The sequence below is a fragment of the Drosophila montana genome, unplaced genomic scaffold, assembly GCF_035044405.1.
Source record: "Drosophila montana isolate Dmon_TW-CO22-7 unplaced genomic scaffold, ASM3504440v1 contig_3216_1, whole genome shotgun sequence".
Taxonomy (NCBI): domain Eukaryota; kingdom Metazoa; phylum Arthropoda; class Insecta; order Diptera; family Drosophilidae; genus Drosophila; species Drosophila montana.
In genome coordinates, this window is record NW_026998096.1 from 844,970 (window position 1) to 862,167 (window position 17,198).

General features: G+C 41.3%; 3 protein-coding genes across 15 annotated transcripts; 2 read left to right on the plus strand and 1 right to left on the minus strand.

The window, feature by feature from the left end:
* Positions 1-40: 40 nt before the first annotated feature.
* On the plus strand, positions 41-4,388 carry LOC135432881 (adenylyl cyclase X E-like). Of its 7 annotated transcripts, none has more exons than XM_064688750.1 (12): positions 48-278; positions 345-485; positions 539-698; positions 757-1,534; positions 1,617-1,717; positions 1,798-2,119; positions 2,182-2,647; positions 2,708-3,069; positions 3,130-3,224; positions 3,292-3,443; positions 3,510-3,637; positions 3,691-3,742. In XM_064688750.1, exons 1-12 carry the CDS (start codon positions 222-224, stop codon positions 3,731-3,733), a joined length of 2,805 nt encoding a protein of 934 aa, XP_064544820.1. In that variant the 5' UTR covers positions 48-221; the 3' UTR covers positions 3,734-3,742. The 7 variants fall into 7 exon arrangements, 6 of the variants coding, with proteins under 6 accessions (XP_064544820.1, XP_064544818.1, XP_064544816.1 ...); XM_064688748.1 differs by having other exon boundaries at positions 57-278; positions 345-449; positions 518-698; positions 3,496-3,637; positions 3,691-4,388; XM_064688746.1 differs by having other exon boundaries at positions 58-278; positions 3,496-3,637; positions 3,691-4,388.
* Positions 4,389-5,661: 1,273 nt separating this feature from the next.
* Positions 5,662-8,658, plus strand: Abp1 (Actin binding protein 1). Of its 2 annotated transcripts, none has more exons than XM_064688764.1 (5): positions 5,662-6,192; positions 6,255-6,706; positions 6,776-6,952; positions 7,000-7,460; positions 7,531-8,192. In XM_064688764.1, exons 1-5 carry the CDS (start codon positions 5,938-5,940, stop codon positions 7,761-7,763), a joined length of 1,578 nt encoding a protein of 525 aa, XP_064544834.1. In that variant the 5' UTR covers positions 5,662-5,937; the 3' UTR covers positions 7,764-8,192. The 2 variants fall into 2 exon arrangements, with proteins under 2 accessions (XP_064544834.1, XP_064544835.1); XM_064688765.1 differs by having other exon boundaries at positions 5,665-6,192; positions 7,006-7,460; positions 7,531-8,658.
* Positions 8,519-14,748, minus strand: stv (starvin). 6 transcript variants are annotated; one of them, XM_064688759.1, is made up of 4 exons: positions 13,757-14,747; positions 10,361-10,466; positions 9,133-10,258; positions 8,519-9,065 (listed from the first exon to the last, which is right to left on the minus strand). In XM_064688759.1, exons 1-4 carry the CDS (start codon positions 14,018-14,020, stop codon positions 8,735-8,737), a joined length of 1,827 nt encoding a protein of 608 aa, XP_064544829.1. In that variant the 5' UTR covers positions 14,021-14,747; the 3' UTR covers positions 8,519-8,734. The 6 variants fall into 6 exon arrangements, with proteins under 6 accessions (XP_064544829.1, XP_064544828.1, XP_064544831.1 ...); XM_064688758.1 differs by having other exon boundaries at positions 10,361-10,469; XM_064688761.1 differs by lacking the exon at positions 13,757-14,747 and adding an exon at positions 10,903-11,027 and having other exon boundaries at positions 10,361-10,469.
* Positions 14,749-17,198: the final 2,450 nt, after the last annotated feature.

Genomic DNA, 17,198 nt, shown 5'->3' on the forward strand with positions numbered 1-17,198 from the left:
TAAAAAATACATCTACCTGTTCTATGTCTGTAAAGGCATTTAACATTTGACACTCTTAGGATAACAGTAATTATACATTGCAATAAAACAGCATAAACGGAAACTAAACCGTTTATATGCTTAAAAGTTAATTTTTTAGTTCGATATAATACTTTATCAGTTACTCCTTGAATATACGGTTTTTTTATTTCGTTACAATGAAATGTTTGTAGAATTTAAAAATGAAATGCCAATTTGATTATTCGAAGGAAGTACGTTGGGAGCGAAATTTTCTAAAGGTATCGTATAATAACGTCGAATTAATGACCTACTATCTATATACCAACGCTGACAAAAAATCACAGAAAAAGTGCAAAGAGATAGGTGTAGAAAAAGAGTTTACTGAATACCAGATGCGACTAAGCGCCAACTACGTCGGTGTGTTTCTGCTGCTTCACCTGGCTTTCACGGTACTTCACTGCGTTTTGTTACTGACAACGTGCATGGTGGATATAATTACATTTTGATAACCATAAAGTTCATTTGTCTGCGTACACAGGACAGGGATAAAATTTATATAGATGTCGGCTTCTACACGGTGTCTGCCGCGGTTGTCACTCTAATCCTCTGGCCCAACGCCAATCCAAGCTGTGTGCCGAAACTTAGATGTAAATTGTATTTGCCCTCGGTGCTTGCTGTGGTATTTATGGTTTTTTCTGGTTGGTGTCTATTTATTTTTATTTATTACTTTCTTGGATTTCATTAATATTTTTACAGATCTATCGCTTAACCTTTACCATTACTACATGGACGACTGGATAATAGGGTCTTTCTTTGACACGTATATTCTCTTTACGATCTATATGTTTCTTCCGATTCCATATATTTTACCGCCGTTAGCGCTTGGAATTTCCGTGTCCGTCCTTTACACTTCCTATTTTGTTATATATTTAGCTTCAAAGCATCGATATGAGATGGCGAATGTGACGCACTTTAACTATATGTCGGTAGAACTTTCGCATCAATTCTGTTTAAATTTGTATGGTACGTTTTTTCGCATAATGCGTGAGATTATCGTACGCTCCTCGTTTCTTGATCGACAACAGTATGTGATGCAGGACATTTGGCTTAGGAGCGCACGGGCGCAGGAAAAATTGTTTCTGCATAGTATATTGCCGCCACAAATAGCGCAGCCGATTCAAGAAGATATTCGCAATCGGATTAAATTCTCTGAAAAGCATCGCAATACACCACTCAACACCAGAAGAGATCGCATTATGGCCATTCAGATTCATCCCGATGTCAGTATTCTGTATGCAGATATAGTCAACTACACCTATCTGACCACAACATTAACGGTTAAGAAGCTAGTTGCCTTACTCCATGAATTGTATGCCAGATTCGACATGGCCGCCTCTCGTTATACGGTTCAGCGCATCAAATTCTTGGGCGACTGCTATTATTGTGTGGCGGGTCTGACAAGACCAGATCCCGACCATGCCAGATGTTGTCTCGATTTTGGGCTCTGTATGATCGATAACATTCGCGAAGTCCGGTTAGTGTCAAAAAAGACGAGATCCGATAATATGTATGTACCCAATGCTCTATTTAACATTCAACATTTCCAATCCATTTAGTGCCAAAGAAAAACTTGAGATAGACATACGCGTTGGTGTGCATTCAGGAGCTCTGTGTGCTGGAGTCCTTGGGGCAGCAAAGTTGCAATATGACATTTGGGGTAGGTAGTATTTAAGATTTCTTTTTGCATATGAAATACATATACTTAAAAGTATAGCACACTGTTATGATTTACATTAGGCTCGGATGTGGTTATTGCCAATCGACTAGAGGGAACCGGGGTGCCAGGTCATATTCATACTAGCGAAAGAACTCTCCAAATGGTTATAGAGCCTACGTATACGGTGCAACCCGGTACCGAAAAAGCCCGTAATGATCCCTTCCTTCAAAAGCACAACGTTGTCACATATCTTATTCCCCCTAATGTAAAACCAAGAGCCGTAATCGACCTGGATTTTGTATCCGTCAGAATAATAGACTCTGAAACTGAGCTGGAGCAGCAATCTTCGGTTGGACTAGAGTTGCGTGAAGAGTTCCAAAAGATGCCGGTTGGTCCTGTAAGGTAAGCGTCGATTGGACGAACAACCTATGTTAACATTTTCAGTTGTCTCATTTATCTTATAGCCTTAGGGAAAACTTTAAGGAAATATTCAACTTGTGGGGGAAAAACAGGCACAAGGAATACATTCGAACACGTCCAGTAATCGGCATTTATCTATTGCATTTTCGCGATCCTCGCCTTGAATATGGTTATATGCACCAACCCGATTACATGCTAAAATACAGTATACTTTTAGCCTGGGTATTTGGCCTTACGCTGAGCTATATACAATATGCCCATGACACCGGAATGGTCAAGCTTGGCATCATTGTGGACGGTGTTGTGATACTGAGCTTAAGCATATTACTATTTTTAACTTGGTATAAGAAGCTCTGCTTTTTACGATATTCCACTCAAGACCACAAGTACTCTCGCATAAGTTGCTGTCTATTTCGAGTTGCGGAAAGTATTCAGCGCAGTCTCATCAAACGTATTGGTATCTACATGTACACCATAATAGCGTACTTTGGCATTATAAGCGTCATGCTGGTGGGTATCATTTATTCCACTTTAGTTAGATCTCTAACTTTATATGGATATTCTAATTAGATGGATTGTGATAGAGAAGAGTACGAGGTGGTGCATATTGAGAGCAAGCTGTACCATTACGAGCCAGATATGAATATGTGCTTTCATCCCTGGATGCTAACCAACATGATGTGCCTCATAATTGGGATGAGTCTTATCTTTACACGCATCCCCTTCATGATGAAAGTTGTGGTTAGCGCATTAGAGGCGTTAACCTATATGATCATCCTGTTCTTTCAGTATGGGTACATAGTTCATCATAGTCTCACAACTAATCCTTATTTTGAAGCTGAATATGCGCACTGTTTGTTGGTCATAATTACTTTGCTGAGTCTATATTTCAAGGAGCGACAGACCGAGTTTAATAACAAGATCAACTACAAGTGAGTGAATAACCGACACAAAGCCCCAACAGCTTGTACATTTTTATAAAAATTATTTAGATGGAGAGAGGAGCTGTTGAAAAAACAGCACGATGCCTTGATAGCCGATCAATCCATAACAATTCTATTGCACAATATATTGCCAGCCCATGTCGGTAGGACTGTTGTTGAACTGATATTCAAATTTGTTTACTTATGAGCACATTCTATAATTGTATGCAGCCAATGTCTATCTGACCTCGCTAGCCAGACACGAGCTATACTATGAAGACTACGCAATGGTGGCCGTCATGTTCGCATCCCTGCACAATTTTGAATTGGATTTGCCCAACTTGCGGGTTCTCAACGAGATTATATCCGAATTTGACCGAATCGTAAGAGCCACAGTGCCTGTGCAATTTACCAACGCTTATTTCTTTGCTGTAGTTGTCATATTATAGGGACGATTATCTAGTGGAGAAGATCAAAATTGTGGGCTGTACATATATGGCAGCCTGTGGCTTAGATCTGCGGTTCTCCTCAGTCATAAGCCAAGAGAGGACTACACACGAATCTGTTATCCAGGAGGGTAAGCGATTGGGCTAACAGGTCCATTGTTAATATATATCTGTCCTATTGCAGTCCTGCGTGCACGTCGCTCAATTTCGGTCTTCCGCAAGGATAAATTCGCGTCGAGCGAGAAAAAGGAGGAAGTGGTCTTCGTGCTAACCACCTTTGCGTTGGACTTGATGCGAACCCTGTGGACTTGCAACAATGATTATAAGAATTTACCAGTGGATCGTGATGTATTCAGTGCTGATATGAGCATTGGAATATCAAGCGGCGAGGTGATGGCCGGCGTTGTGGGTGCCTCACAGGTGCACTACGATATTTGGGGAAACGCGGTAAACATGGCCTCACGTATGGACTCCACCGGTCTCGCTGGGCAAATCCAAGTGACCGAAGAGACTGCCGAAATGTTGCGCAAATATGGCCTAGAGTGTAACTACCGCGGCATGACTTTCGTCAAGGGGCGTGGCATATTGCCAACCTATTTTGTGGGAATCGACGAGAACTATGAGTTCAAGTACATTTATGAGAGCCGCCACCAAGATTCAGACGATAGTAAGAGCAAGCAAACGTCATCCGAAAAGGATGCGTGATTTAAAAATCTTGCTGCCTTTCATGCGATTCGTTTTAATCTCATTTTGGAACGCATTCTACCCCTGATCTTTTTAAATGCTAAAGTGGGAATGAATCTCTAATGGGTAAAAATTAAATGTATTTGTAATAGGGAAAGAGAAAATTATATGATGAAAATAAACTTAATTTTAACTAAACATCCGTCCTGACATAAAAGCGATTCTCAAAGTTTTGCATACAACAATAGAGCTCAAATTGAGAGATGGTTGGATGTAAGAGACTATGCCGAAAGATACTAATCGTTCAAATTTATACCCTACACCTATTTTGTCCAACTGTGTGTAGCCGGCAGGAGGCACCTCCGTTCAACGCGTTCATATTCACGGACAGACGGACGAACCACGGACGGACATAGATTGTTAAAATTGTTTGTTGCCATGGTTAAGTGGCAGCACTACTTAAAAAATTGAGAAATAAGAAAACTGAAACTGATAGATTTAGTTTAGATTACCTGAAAACAAAATCAGTCAACAGCCGGCAGTCTTCCCAAACAGAACTGGTTGACAATCGGCGCCAAAAAAAAATATTGGCGCGAAAGCAAAAAATGCCTTAGGTGTGCCTAAGGTTATCATACCCACTTAATAAACATAGTTTGCTCGCAAAATATATAATATTTTATATGCAATTTTAACATTTTTAGTTGATTACAAATATTATTTAATTAGTTAAACTTGAAAAAAAGAAAACTTACAACGTTTCCCTTATTGGCATCACAATGGAATGCAAGCAAAACCAAGAGTAGCCGAGTTATTTTCTGCACAGAGAACGGTCACACAAGTAAGCAAAACGAAATCAAATCTACATATTAAATCCTCAAAGATTAAATATATTAGTGTGAACAGTTGTAAATAGCTGATAAACGACATCTAAGAAAAATTGCTGTCAGGAATCAAATGTATGTAAATTTCTGTAAAACATATCAAGGATATCGTAACAAAGATATTTTTGGTAAATAAATTTAATATCGAAAAAATATTTATAGATATTAGACAACCCTAGTTGCGATTATGGCCATTGGCCATATGGCTAACGACTTAGTCGGCTGCAACTACTGCGGGCATTTTTAGTGCCAACGTGAACACCGAACACAGATCATCTTTGAGTAAATCTTTTCTAGTATTTTTTTATTTTGCCATAATGGAATTTTTAACTGGATCGGGGTTAAAATGTATTTTACCCATTTGAAATAAGACATTTGACTGCTCAAGAAAGTTTGTAATTTGATATGTACCAGTATTTCTTACCAATCATTCTGTTTAACTCAATATTAAATCATAATGTATGTATGCTGTTTTCATCCACTTTTCATGTCTTAATACATTTTCCATAGATTTGACGGAAAAGCCAACGGCATAAATCGACAATTCTTAATCGAAAATTCAAAAAATCGTTATTATCGATATTATATCAACAAAACCTCCGTAAATGTGTTTGTGTGTGTCTCTGATGCATTCGATGTGCATTTAATTAAAACTCCATTCAAGTGAGAAAATTGCATATTTGGGGCGTTGGCTTTCATAAAATTGGCGGTGACAGCACCAAAAAAGGTGCACGAGTGAAAGCTTACCAAGACTTTTGAAACTTCGATTTATCGCATTTTGCGGCTTTGTTCAAGGTCGTTGGCATTAGTTGCCGACGGGTGAACGGAGATTTACACACATTCAATCGCGAGCACGCAAGGAGAAAATGGCAATTAGTTTTGAGAAACATCGGGCGCAAATTGTGGGTGCCTGGAAGGATGTGCTGGACGCCAAGAGCAGCACCAACTGGGCGCTATTTGGTTATGAAGGCCAGACGAACGAACTGAAGCTGGTCGGAAAAGGAGACGGCGGCGTAGACGAGCTAAGCGAGGACCTTAATAGCGGCAAAATAATGTACGCATTTTTGCAAATCGAAGACCCAAAGACTGGCCTCAATAAGTACCTGCTCGTCAACTGGCAGGTGAGTCAGTGTGCTGTTTTTTCTTGTTATCTTATCTAACTATTCACCGTTCCACTTTGAAGGGCGAAGGCGCACCTGTGCTACGCAAGGGCACCTGCGCGAACCATATTCATGACGTGGGCAAACTTCTCTCCGGTGCTCATTTGACAATCAATGCACGTAATGAGGATGACATCGATATCGAGCGTTTGCTAAAGAAGTTGAGTACGGTTAGCTCAGCATACAGTTTTAAGGAGCCGCGTGGAGCCATGGAAGAGCAAAAGGCGCCAGTTGGCACAAACTATACCCGGGTTATTCCCACAAAGGAGCTCAACGCGAGTGTAATGCAGGACTTCTGGAAAAAGGAGGAGGCAGAGGAGAAGCATCGCATTGGGTCTGAAAAGGAAGCCAAACGCTTAGAGCTTCTGAAGCTCGAGCAGGAGCAGCGCGCACGCGAAGAAAAGGAGCATAAGGAGCGCGAAAAGCTGGTCATAAGCACGACAAAACTACAGCCAGCGCATGTACCCATTAAAACGTAAATATACGCTCAGGTTATTGAGATTCTGTTGAGCGCTTGTCACTTAACTGCTTACTGAATTTACAGCTCGCCGCAACCATTGAGTCCTGAAAAAACAGCTGCAACTTTTGGGAATAACCTAACCGACGCGGACCGTATGCGCCAGGCGCGGAATCAGGAGGCACGTGAGTTGATCGGCTCACGTGTGGGTGCTGCCAAGGCAATGTTCACCAAGCACACCAGCGAGGGCCAGTTGCAATCCAAGTAAGCTCGTGGACACGATCTGCATTCTTGTTATTTATTGTATGAAGTTTTAGGCTCAATACGCAACCGCCGGCGAAGCCCGCCAGAAATTCTATTGCACAGCGTATAAACGTATTCAATCACAATCAGAACCAGGATACAGAGGTCACCTTGTCTCCACAGTCTGTTTCACCTATTAATCCTCCAGTGGCCATCGAAGCTTCAGAGGCCGACAAGGCGCCAGTTGTGGCCGAGGTGAATTCCGTTGAAACTATAAACGAGGAGGACCTGCAGCAAACTGAGGACCTACCACTGGCTCATGAGAGTGAGCAGTTCTCCACCATCAAACGATCGCCGCACAGTAAAACAAACTCGGTTCAATCACAGTCACCGGATGAGACGACATCGACAAATGAGACCGACACGGCTGTATACAAGGAGGAAGAGGTGCGCACCAAAGTATCAGTCACAGTGCAGCAGTCTCAATCGGTCAAGACATCCGGTCTAAGTACACTGGAACGTAATGCATGTAAGTTGTTGAAATAAGCATTATACGCTGACATTAATCTATTTATTTCTTTATATCTGCTCACTATCAGTGACCGATCTGGTCAATGAGGATGACTTCATATGCCAGGAGAGCCTTGGCGACTTGGGTCTACGTGCCCGTGCCTTATATGACTATCAGGCAGCTGATGAATCAGAAATAACGTTTGATCCCGGCGATGTTATAACGCATATCGATCAAATTGACGAGGGCTGGTGGCAGGGATTGGGCCCTGATGGAACCTATGGACTGTTTCCGGCAAACTATGTCGAAATCATCAACTAAAACCACTTAGCAGTAACAATACAATGCAAATCCGTATCTAATATGGCAACTGCAGAGCAGCTACATAAATTTTTGCAGGTGTATACACCTTAACAGCCATAGCTGTAGTTAATGGAGCATATATCCGAATTACTCACATTTAAAACACGGCTGCCCAGTAATATCTTGAACAATAATGCAATTTATACTATACCTAATGAGATTTAATATTGCCTATAAGCGACTATAACACGGTTTAGATCGTACATCACGCGCACCATGTTCTCACAGGTGCCTTCCATTTGTGTATACATTTTATATCTGATTGTTAACTTTTAGATTTCGAAACAATGTTGCGTCCTTTTTAAAATGTTTCTTAATGCACACGATTTGTATTATTATATGTAGCCAATATATGTTTTGTATGTATGTGTATTATAGTGTGAACAATATCTACATTTATTTTAATAATTAGTAGCACAAAAATTATTGCATTAGAATATTTCCTGTTTGTTTAACAATTAGCAAGACTCGAGCTACCTATCTTCGGCAGATTGCCAACCAGTGCATTACCATGTGTGCAGTTGTGTATGAGATCATACTCTTGCTTGTCTGGTGATCCTTTACAAATTCATCAACTCTCGATATAAAACTGAATTATCAGCTATTTCAATAATTGTAACGTTCTTCACTATAATATCCATTTTCAATTCAATAATATGTAGGCACTGTCATTTATATCATTATTAACTTAGCCTAGTTTACGTACGCATGTATATGTTGCAATATGTGTATATTTAACAAATACTAGCAAAGAGTTCGATGCAACTTCACCAGCACCTAATCAGATGCTCACAAACAATGCTTTAATTAATAATTTGTCGCTTTCCTCCGATAAATTTGAAACAATAGATTAGATCCTCCGATTACTTGATTTTGGTTAATTTGTGTAGCTGCTTCGAAACGGTCGTCCTGTAAATATACTGCGATCATCATTCAGACGACTGTGTCAGCGTTGTGGTCTCGGATTTTGCCGTCTCCGTGGCAGACTGTGAATTGTCGATCGCAGCTTGCAAGTCTGGCGCATTCTCACCACCCTCTGCGGCACTCGGTGGTGGTGGCAGAGGTATAGGCTCTTGGATCTTGGTGGCATCCAACGGCTGTGGCGTAGCGGGCTCAGCGACAGCTTCAGGTTCAGCCTGTTCGGCGAGGGTCGGCTCTGCAGTTTCTGTACTGGCTGCCGCGTTCTCTACTGTTCCAGATGCTCTTCTGGCATTCTCCTCGGCCTTGGCGTCAAGCACGTTGACTGATGCCTGTATGCACCTAAAAAATGGGTTTAAACCAGTTAAGGGTCGGGCTACATTATGAAAAGAACACTCGATGATCTTACTTGATGGCTTCCTTGCGGGCTAGCCGAATGCTATCCTTGCCGTTTGTGTCGATCGTGTCTAGCTTGAGAAGATTTCGTGTAAGCATCTCATCCAGGTACGCATATTCCTTGTCTTTGCGCGTGCCCTTGAACTGCTCCACTTTGGCCATCAGATCAAGAACGTCGCGTTGTATATCCTGAATCTTCTTGATTGAGTCTACCGTATGTGGAGTCTGTGGCGGCACACCGACACCAGCGTCCGTCTGCAACTGAGGATCGCCTTGGGGCTGTTGAGTATTAAGTGGAGCAGGACGCTGCTGTTGATGCTGCGGCTGTGGCGCATAGTATGCTTGGGCCGAAGCTTGTGCCTGTGCCTGGGCCTGGCCTGCAGCAGCACTCTGATTTGGTATCTCCTTATGCGCATTGATAATGGGCTCGGTGCGACCCTCTACAAAGATGGGTATGGTGCGCACATTGCTACCGCCGGGAGTCTGCGGGGGTGGCGGCGTTTGCTGCTTTTGCTGTGGATGCGCCTGCTGCTGTGGCGGATAATAAGTCTTATGGAATTGCGGCGGCTGCGGCTGACCCGTTCCGAAATTAGGCTGTACTGGTGGACTAGTCTGCGTGCCAAATTGTGGCGGCGGCGTCGGCCGCTGTTGATTTGTTTGTTGTGATTGTTGGTATTGTTGATTCAGCTGTTGCTGCTCTGGCGGTGGCGCAGAATGCGAGCGCGGCCCTTGTTCCTGTTCGGTGACGCTCTTAATGCCCATATCCATAGTGTTGCGCAGCCCATGCTGGTTTAGATTGACAGGTGGCGCGCAATCGACCTCCGAGCGGCCGGCGGGGTCATCCGTTTGGATGGCCGCGTCGCACAGGCGCTTCGAGGGCGACTGCGGAGCTTGATGTGCCTGCGCTCCTCCGGGCTGCTGTGGCACGCTATAATCTTGCTGGTAGTACTGCTGCTGAGGACGGGGCTGTGGAGCGCCAGCACCAGCTGATCGACGGCCGCTAAAGCTTTCTGGTATGTACTGACGGAAGTCCGATGGCAGTCTGTTAAAGAAATCATCATCGGGCTCCATGTGGCTGTTAGCGCCGCCGGCTACGCGGCCGCGTCGTCCAAGTGTAGAGAATTGTGGAAATCCAAAGTCTGCAGCATCGTCGAAATAATGAGAAAAGTCATCATCAGCATGCATTGAGTGTGCCTGAGGGTAGTTATGGGTATTGGGATCGTGCAAACTATTCCGCTTACGTGTGCCGCCGAAGCCGGCGAAAGGATCGTTATGCAGGCGTCCCAGCCGAGATCGTGGGAACATATTATCCATATCCATGTCCATATCCGGTTCGAATCCAAAGCCCTGCTGCAAATATTTAAAGCAATTGATAAGTTTTGTCTTCAGTCTTCAGTGACTAGCAAAGGCCGAATGAACACGACAAATGCCCGCACGGGCGAATTGTTTATAAATAAGCGGATGATTCACTCCAATCGCAGTCAAAGTCGAACAAATCCATGTGTGGGTGTGTGTGAGTGTATGACAAACAATAAGAACTTGCAGCTTGAGTAAAAACAAGTGACGTCAACGTGTAAATAAACGTCAATTATTGCGTTAACTAACACTTTATGTACACACTACATATACACATACAATATATACACATATTAAATGTGTATGTGTGTATGTGCGCTGTTTCAACGAACAGCTGTTTGCCAGAAGAAAAAAAAAGCACTTTTACAAGCTACAATATTCAATTGACAATATGAATTTATGCATGTGTGTGCCTGCTATTCATTACCTATTTTAAGTCGATTGTTTGGTTTATCAGTAAACAGCTTTTTCACAATTTACTTTTACACTTTGCTACGTTTTCTATTCGCCTTTTCGTTTTTCGCGACGTGACGTGCTCTCCGTTGAACTGTTGTCTTGTGAATGCGAAAACCGGGCAGCTGGTGACAGCCTTTTATAGAATCAAGCAGACAATTTGCCTTGGACGCCCACCACGACGAAGTTGTTGCTAGATGCTTCTGGCAACTTCAGCAGGGTTCGACAGCGCTCTCACGCACGAAATGCTCTCCTTTACATATGTACATATGTATGGGTATGTCCATATGTAATATGGATATATGTATGTGTATTTTGTACACATACGTATGCGCAATGTACGTAATATACGGAGACTGACTGATTTAATACGGAATCCTTGATGGCAAAATGACAAGGTGCGTATCCTTTATATGTACAGTTGCAAAAATAATAGCCAGCACTAAGTGGTTAAGTAATTTTCGTTAAATATTTTGAAAACGTTAAATGAAGATCCCAAAGCCAAAAGTAAACATGCATGCATGCGTTTATCCATTTCCTTCCTTAAAGAGTAAATGAATGATTATGTAAATGCCCGATCTCGTGATAGGCGTGAAATGGTAATGATGAGAATGTGTACATACACATCAATGAAATATAGGAATAATAGAAACTTATTTGAGAATGTTCTTAATGTGGACGACTCATTATTGTTATTATTGTTATTTCTCTTACTTTCGAATACTCTGTTATGTTAATATGTTTTCTTGATATACCTTCAGTATTTCATATTGATATTACTGAATAATTAATAATTGTAAAGTGATTTCTATGAGAATTTCAATGCTTAAAAATTGTGGCTTCTGTACATGTACATGTATCGACAAACACTTGAATATGGGGCTATACGAACTCTTATTTGTATTAATCGATCTTATTTGGATTTCAAAATGAAGAAGCGTTCCCGGAATCAAGTTTGAATTTCGCACTGTATGAACAACAATAAAAAATGTTCGACTAATTTGTAAAACATTAGTAAATAGATTCTTAAATATATTTTGTCAGGTTAAAAGAGTAAAACAGGGAAGAACTACTGTATATGTTCGATCTAACAGTGAAACCTAAGGCTGATGTTGAATTTGTTATCAGTTAACTGAAGCTCGTGAATTGCTAGACATTGCTAAAGATACATTTACAAAGATAAACAAACACTTCTGTCCGACATTTTCAGATTTCTTCTTCATTCATATAAATATACATTATACATAAATATACAGAGAAAATCAGATTCTGACTCATAAGAAATTGGGTATATCGACACAGCTAATTAAGAATATCTTTATTTACATATATGTTTATTTTAATGGGAGATATCATACATGTCGTTCCATAGAAAAACTCGATTTTCATGCCATTGTTTGTATATAAAATATGTATGTACATACAAATATATATATATATATATATATATTATTCCAGTTAGCCAATTGTATATAAACTTAGTCGGATCAACAACATTGAATAATAATACCCTCTCGGGTGGACTTAAGTTCATATTTCTGTATACAAATGAATGTGGATACATGTAAAAGCATGTGTATATGTACATATAAGGTAGATTTGCAAGTGTTGTAAACAAATCAAGCCACTATCCGATCAGAAACTTGCGACGACTGACCACAGAACATCTCGGCCTTTTTGACTTGGCCAACAAGTTAAGCAATATATGCTGTTATTTCGTGAGCTGTCGCCGCCTACACGCGTTTGTACGTCTGTATGTAAATACATATTTATATTGTATATACGTAAATACATTCGTACATATAGACTGCCATTTGCCCACCCACATGTATACGTTCATACATTTATATATATACACCTATGAGTGTGTGAACACTTGTCTGTAAATGTATAAGTAAGTAAGTGCACCTACAGCTACAGTTGCGATTGAGTCGAAAATATTTAGCGTTTGCTGAGAGCAAAAAGCGAGCCAAGAAGTAAACCAAATGTTTGCTTTTGCCAGTTCTTTTAACAAGCTCTCTCTCTCTCTCGCTCTCAATCTGTGTGTCTTACTCTCTCCGAAAATTTGGTCGGTAGAACATTTGGGTTTGTCTATCATCACGCATTTTCTAGAAATTGTTAAATATATTCAACGAGCACAAATCAAACCGAGCGTCGATTCGTCTCGTTCATAAAAAACACTTGATACTTTTGTGTGGCCAGCAATTAGATTAGATAGCCAATCAGCTGTGGTTATACTTGGAATACTCCTGTTGTTAAGTTGATGCTGTTCCATGGTAAATTTCCGCAAGCGGCGCTACGTTAATCATACGCAGCGTTGACAGCCAAAACTGTACATACATATGTAAATAGATAGCACATGTGTATGTATTTATGATTTACATATGTAGGGCGAGCCTATTGGGTCAATAGTGTAAGCACACACACACACACAACAACAACACACACACACTTGACACACTTCTCAAGCTGCTGTAGGGCATGGAAATGCACGCAAAGTGGGTGCATAGTATGTGAGAGTCACACTTACGAGCACACATGCATATGCTATATATGTATGTTTGTATATCCTCCAATTCGCCTTTACACAACAAAAATGCGAGGCGAATTTTTAAGTTTCTGATGCACAGTAAAAAAAAAGTTGTTTTTTGTGCATTTTCAGAGAACGAGCTAATTAAATGTTCATCGCCAAACGCATCTGTCGCCAAAAACAATTTAAAGCGACCTTGTCGGGCGCCAATCTACAAGTCTACATACAAAATGTACATATAAGCAAGCAGAGAGGCGACCTTGAGGCTGGCGCCGTCGATTTTTAGCCAGTCACTCACCTGAAAATGTTGCTGCTGCGGATTTGTGGGAACCTGCGGCTGCGGCTGCTGCTGGCGAGGCGATCCATACGCCGAAGGCTGGCTGGCATAGAACTGCGGCGGCTGCTGTGCGTAATGCTGAGGATGCTGCTGGGGCGAGGCACCGCTGCCGACATACTCGCGACTGATGGGTATGTTGATGCCGGCTCCTGCAGGCGTGCCGTTGCCGTTACCACCGCCGCCACCTGCGCCGGTCTGGCTTGCTGCTATCACAGTTGGCTTCATATTGGATGCCGTAAGCGAGTCCTGTCACTTTCTGTTTCCGTTGCTCGACGCGTCTCGAAGCGCTGCGACTAATTTCGAAATAAATTGCTTTGCTTTGAGTTGTGCTGCTACTGCTGCTGCTGCTGGCGCTGTTGTTGCTGCTATGTTCGGCAGGCAGGTTCACCTTGAGAGCGACAATGTGTTTGTCCGTTAATTCTCGTACGTTCCGCTGCCGGCAGTCGTCTCGTCGCGTTTCGTTTCGTCCGCCCCTATCCGATACGATACGATTTAATAAGTACTATATGTACTGTGGTTTCTCCACTTGCCGCTGGGATTAGATGCGACTTTTCCACAACAGCGTAATCGATTGCTAATTGCTCGGTATCCTCTGCGTCTTACCCGCCTTTCCTGTCTCGGTTGACGTGATGTCACTCTTTGGCTACACTTTCTAACAGCCACGGCAGCTGTTCAGCACACGCACACGAATGCACTCTCGATACTTTTTGCTTTTACGTACTTCCGTTGGCCGCTTTAAGGTCTCTCTTTCTCTGTTTCGATCTCTCTTTCTGTTATGTGTGCGCGGTGTGATGCTTTGTATTTATATATTCAATTTAAATATACAACACCTATAGATAAAAATATTTTTGCACATTGCTGCTGAACGCACACACACGCACGACCACGTAGTATAGTTGTCCGTTAGTCTATTAGTTCACGTCGTTGCCCACTGCTCGCTGCCAAAGTTGCTCGTCGACTGAGCGCAACCTTTTTCGTTCGTTCGTTTTGGGGCTGCCTTGATGTTACGTTTGGCGACGACGCAGTCTCTCTCTTTCTCTCTCTCGCTCTCTTTTTAGTAATGCTCTCTCTCTCCATCTCCATTCTCAGTTGTTAAGTTGAGCTAGCACGCGGCTTGTTAACTTTGCTTGCGACGCTTTAACGGATAACAGTTAAGTCCTAAATTGGTAAGTGTTTTTACAATGTGCCAACACATTGCAAACGGCATTTTTTTTCTCATCGACTATCATTTTCTATTTCTCAATCTCTGCCTATGGAAGTAGCTGCTGGCTCTCTGGGCCGATCGGTAGCCATCTGAGCGTTGAGATTCACACACATCAGATTTATTAATAGCCAGTGGCGGCAATAGCTACTACAACAATATACATCAGCTGAGTATCCAAACACGAGAGAGCAAATTCCGCAGGCTGATATTGAGTAGCAGCGACAGTCGCATGGCTTCTGAACCAGCTCAAAGCGTACGAAATAGCATTGTATATATGTATGTATGTATGTATATGTATGTATAGTCATTCAATATGTGAGTGTGTACATACATGTGCATCTTTAAGCCAGCATTGACGCTATGCTTTAAATGCGTCACAAATGGGTGCACACCTACACGGAAGAGAAATTAGACCCAATAATCGATCAATCGATCCGCACGCTTATCGATAGTAAATAATGTATGTATGTATGTAAGCCATTTCCCAAGCCCAAGCCAATACCGGGAAAACCCACAATAATTGACAATAAAATGAGTTTTTACCAGCTGTTTACTGCTTGACTTGGCCACAATGATGCGTCAGAGATTGTCGCCTTCAAGCAAAGGCATATTTCTTAGACTTGTATAAGATATATGAATAGTACATACATACATATGTACGTATATACATATGTACCGCCTGGTCACTAGCTGCCCACACAAAACGGTGCCTTGCCATGCCGCGTTGCCGCTATTTGTGTTCGATTTATTTTCCAAATCATTTCAGGCGTGGGCAACAGCAACAACGCCGAGATTCACAACAGAGGCAGCTGAGCATATAAAACTAAAATATTTCATATTTAAATTTTGCACACATCCAAATATATTTGTATGTGTGAGTGTACATACGTTTACCTAGAACGATATGTGTATGTATTTATTATATATGTACATGCACTTATATGCTTATAAAGTTTTAGCGGGTGTTTCCCGCCCTTGCCCGTGGCAAGTTTTGTGCTTCATATTAAAGATTTAACATTTTCACCCATTTTCCGCCCATAGACAATTTAAATTTACCCTTACTATCTTTAACTCCACATCTAATTTTATATATTTTTATAGATAACCAACAAAAAACAAGGTTTAAATTCAATAAAAAATAACCAAAAGTTGAGGGAAGGAAAACAAACTTTCATTAAACCTTTCATTAAACCTTTGCGTTGTTTTTATCCAAGAGAGGTGGATTTTACGAAATGTGTGAAACTTGTACCAGATGAATTTTCACAAAGATCTTTAAAATTGATTATGAAGCCGATCGCATGATAAACAAAAAAGTTGCAACCGTTTTCATACTTGTGGGTGGAACTTACCAACACAGAGATAATAATATGTTTAGAATTACGTACTTACCTGTAAATTCACACGGATGAATATTTTATAGTCAGCTATCAATAGACATAAGACGAACTTGTATATAAACACATTACTGAAAGAACTGAAAAAGTTTATTAGCTTAACAATGCATTAAATAAAATAATAATACTATTAAAAAGACTTAGCAAAACTTAAATATAACACGTACCGAATTTTCCAATGACCGCCTCCTCCGTCAAAGACACCGTCTTGCTGCTTTTTCCTCCATGGCTGAACTTGTGGCATCCTCTGGTTTGAAGCCGCCATCTCCTCCATTGTTTAAGCAGCAGCCATCTCCAATATTAAAGCCGCCGTCTCCTCCAGAGTTGAAGCCGCCTCCTATATTGCAAAAGCCGCCGTCTCCTCCTTATTGAAGCCGCTTCCTCCTTCACTTTAAGTGGAGCCCACGAGACTTACTTACTTGAATTCATGAGAATCGAGTAGTAGGGCATTAGGAAATAAACGGTTTTTTGAATATGCAGCGTAGCTAGAGGTAAACTTGGGCTTGCATATAAACATACAAAATATGTGCATACGTATGTATACATAATATATACATAATTCATACATATATGTGTATATACACATGCATATATACAACCAAATATACATTCAAACATACAAACATGTACGCATACGCATGCATACATAATACATACAAACAAACATTCTTTCATACATAAACCTATTCACGCATATATACATACATATATATGCATATGCACGTGCATACATACACAAAACATAAAACATACGTCCGCACAAACAAGCATACAGGCAGGTATACAAATGTATATGCACACATAC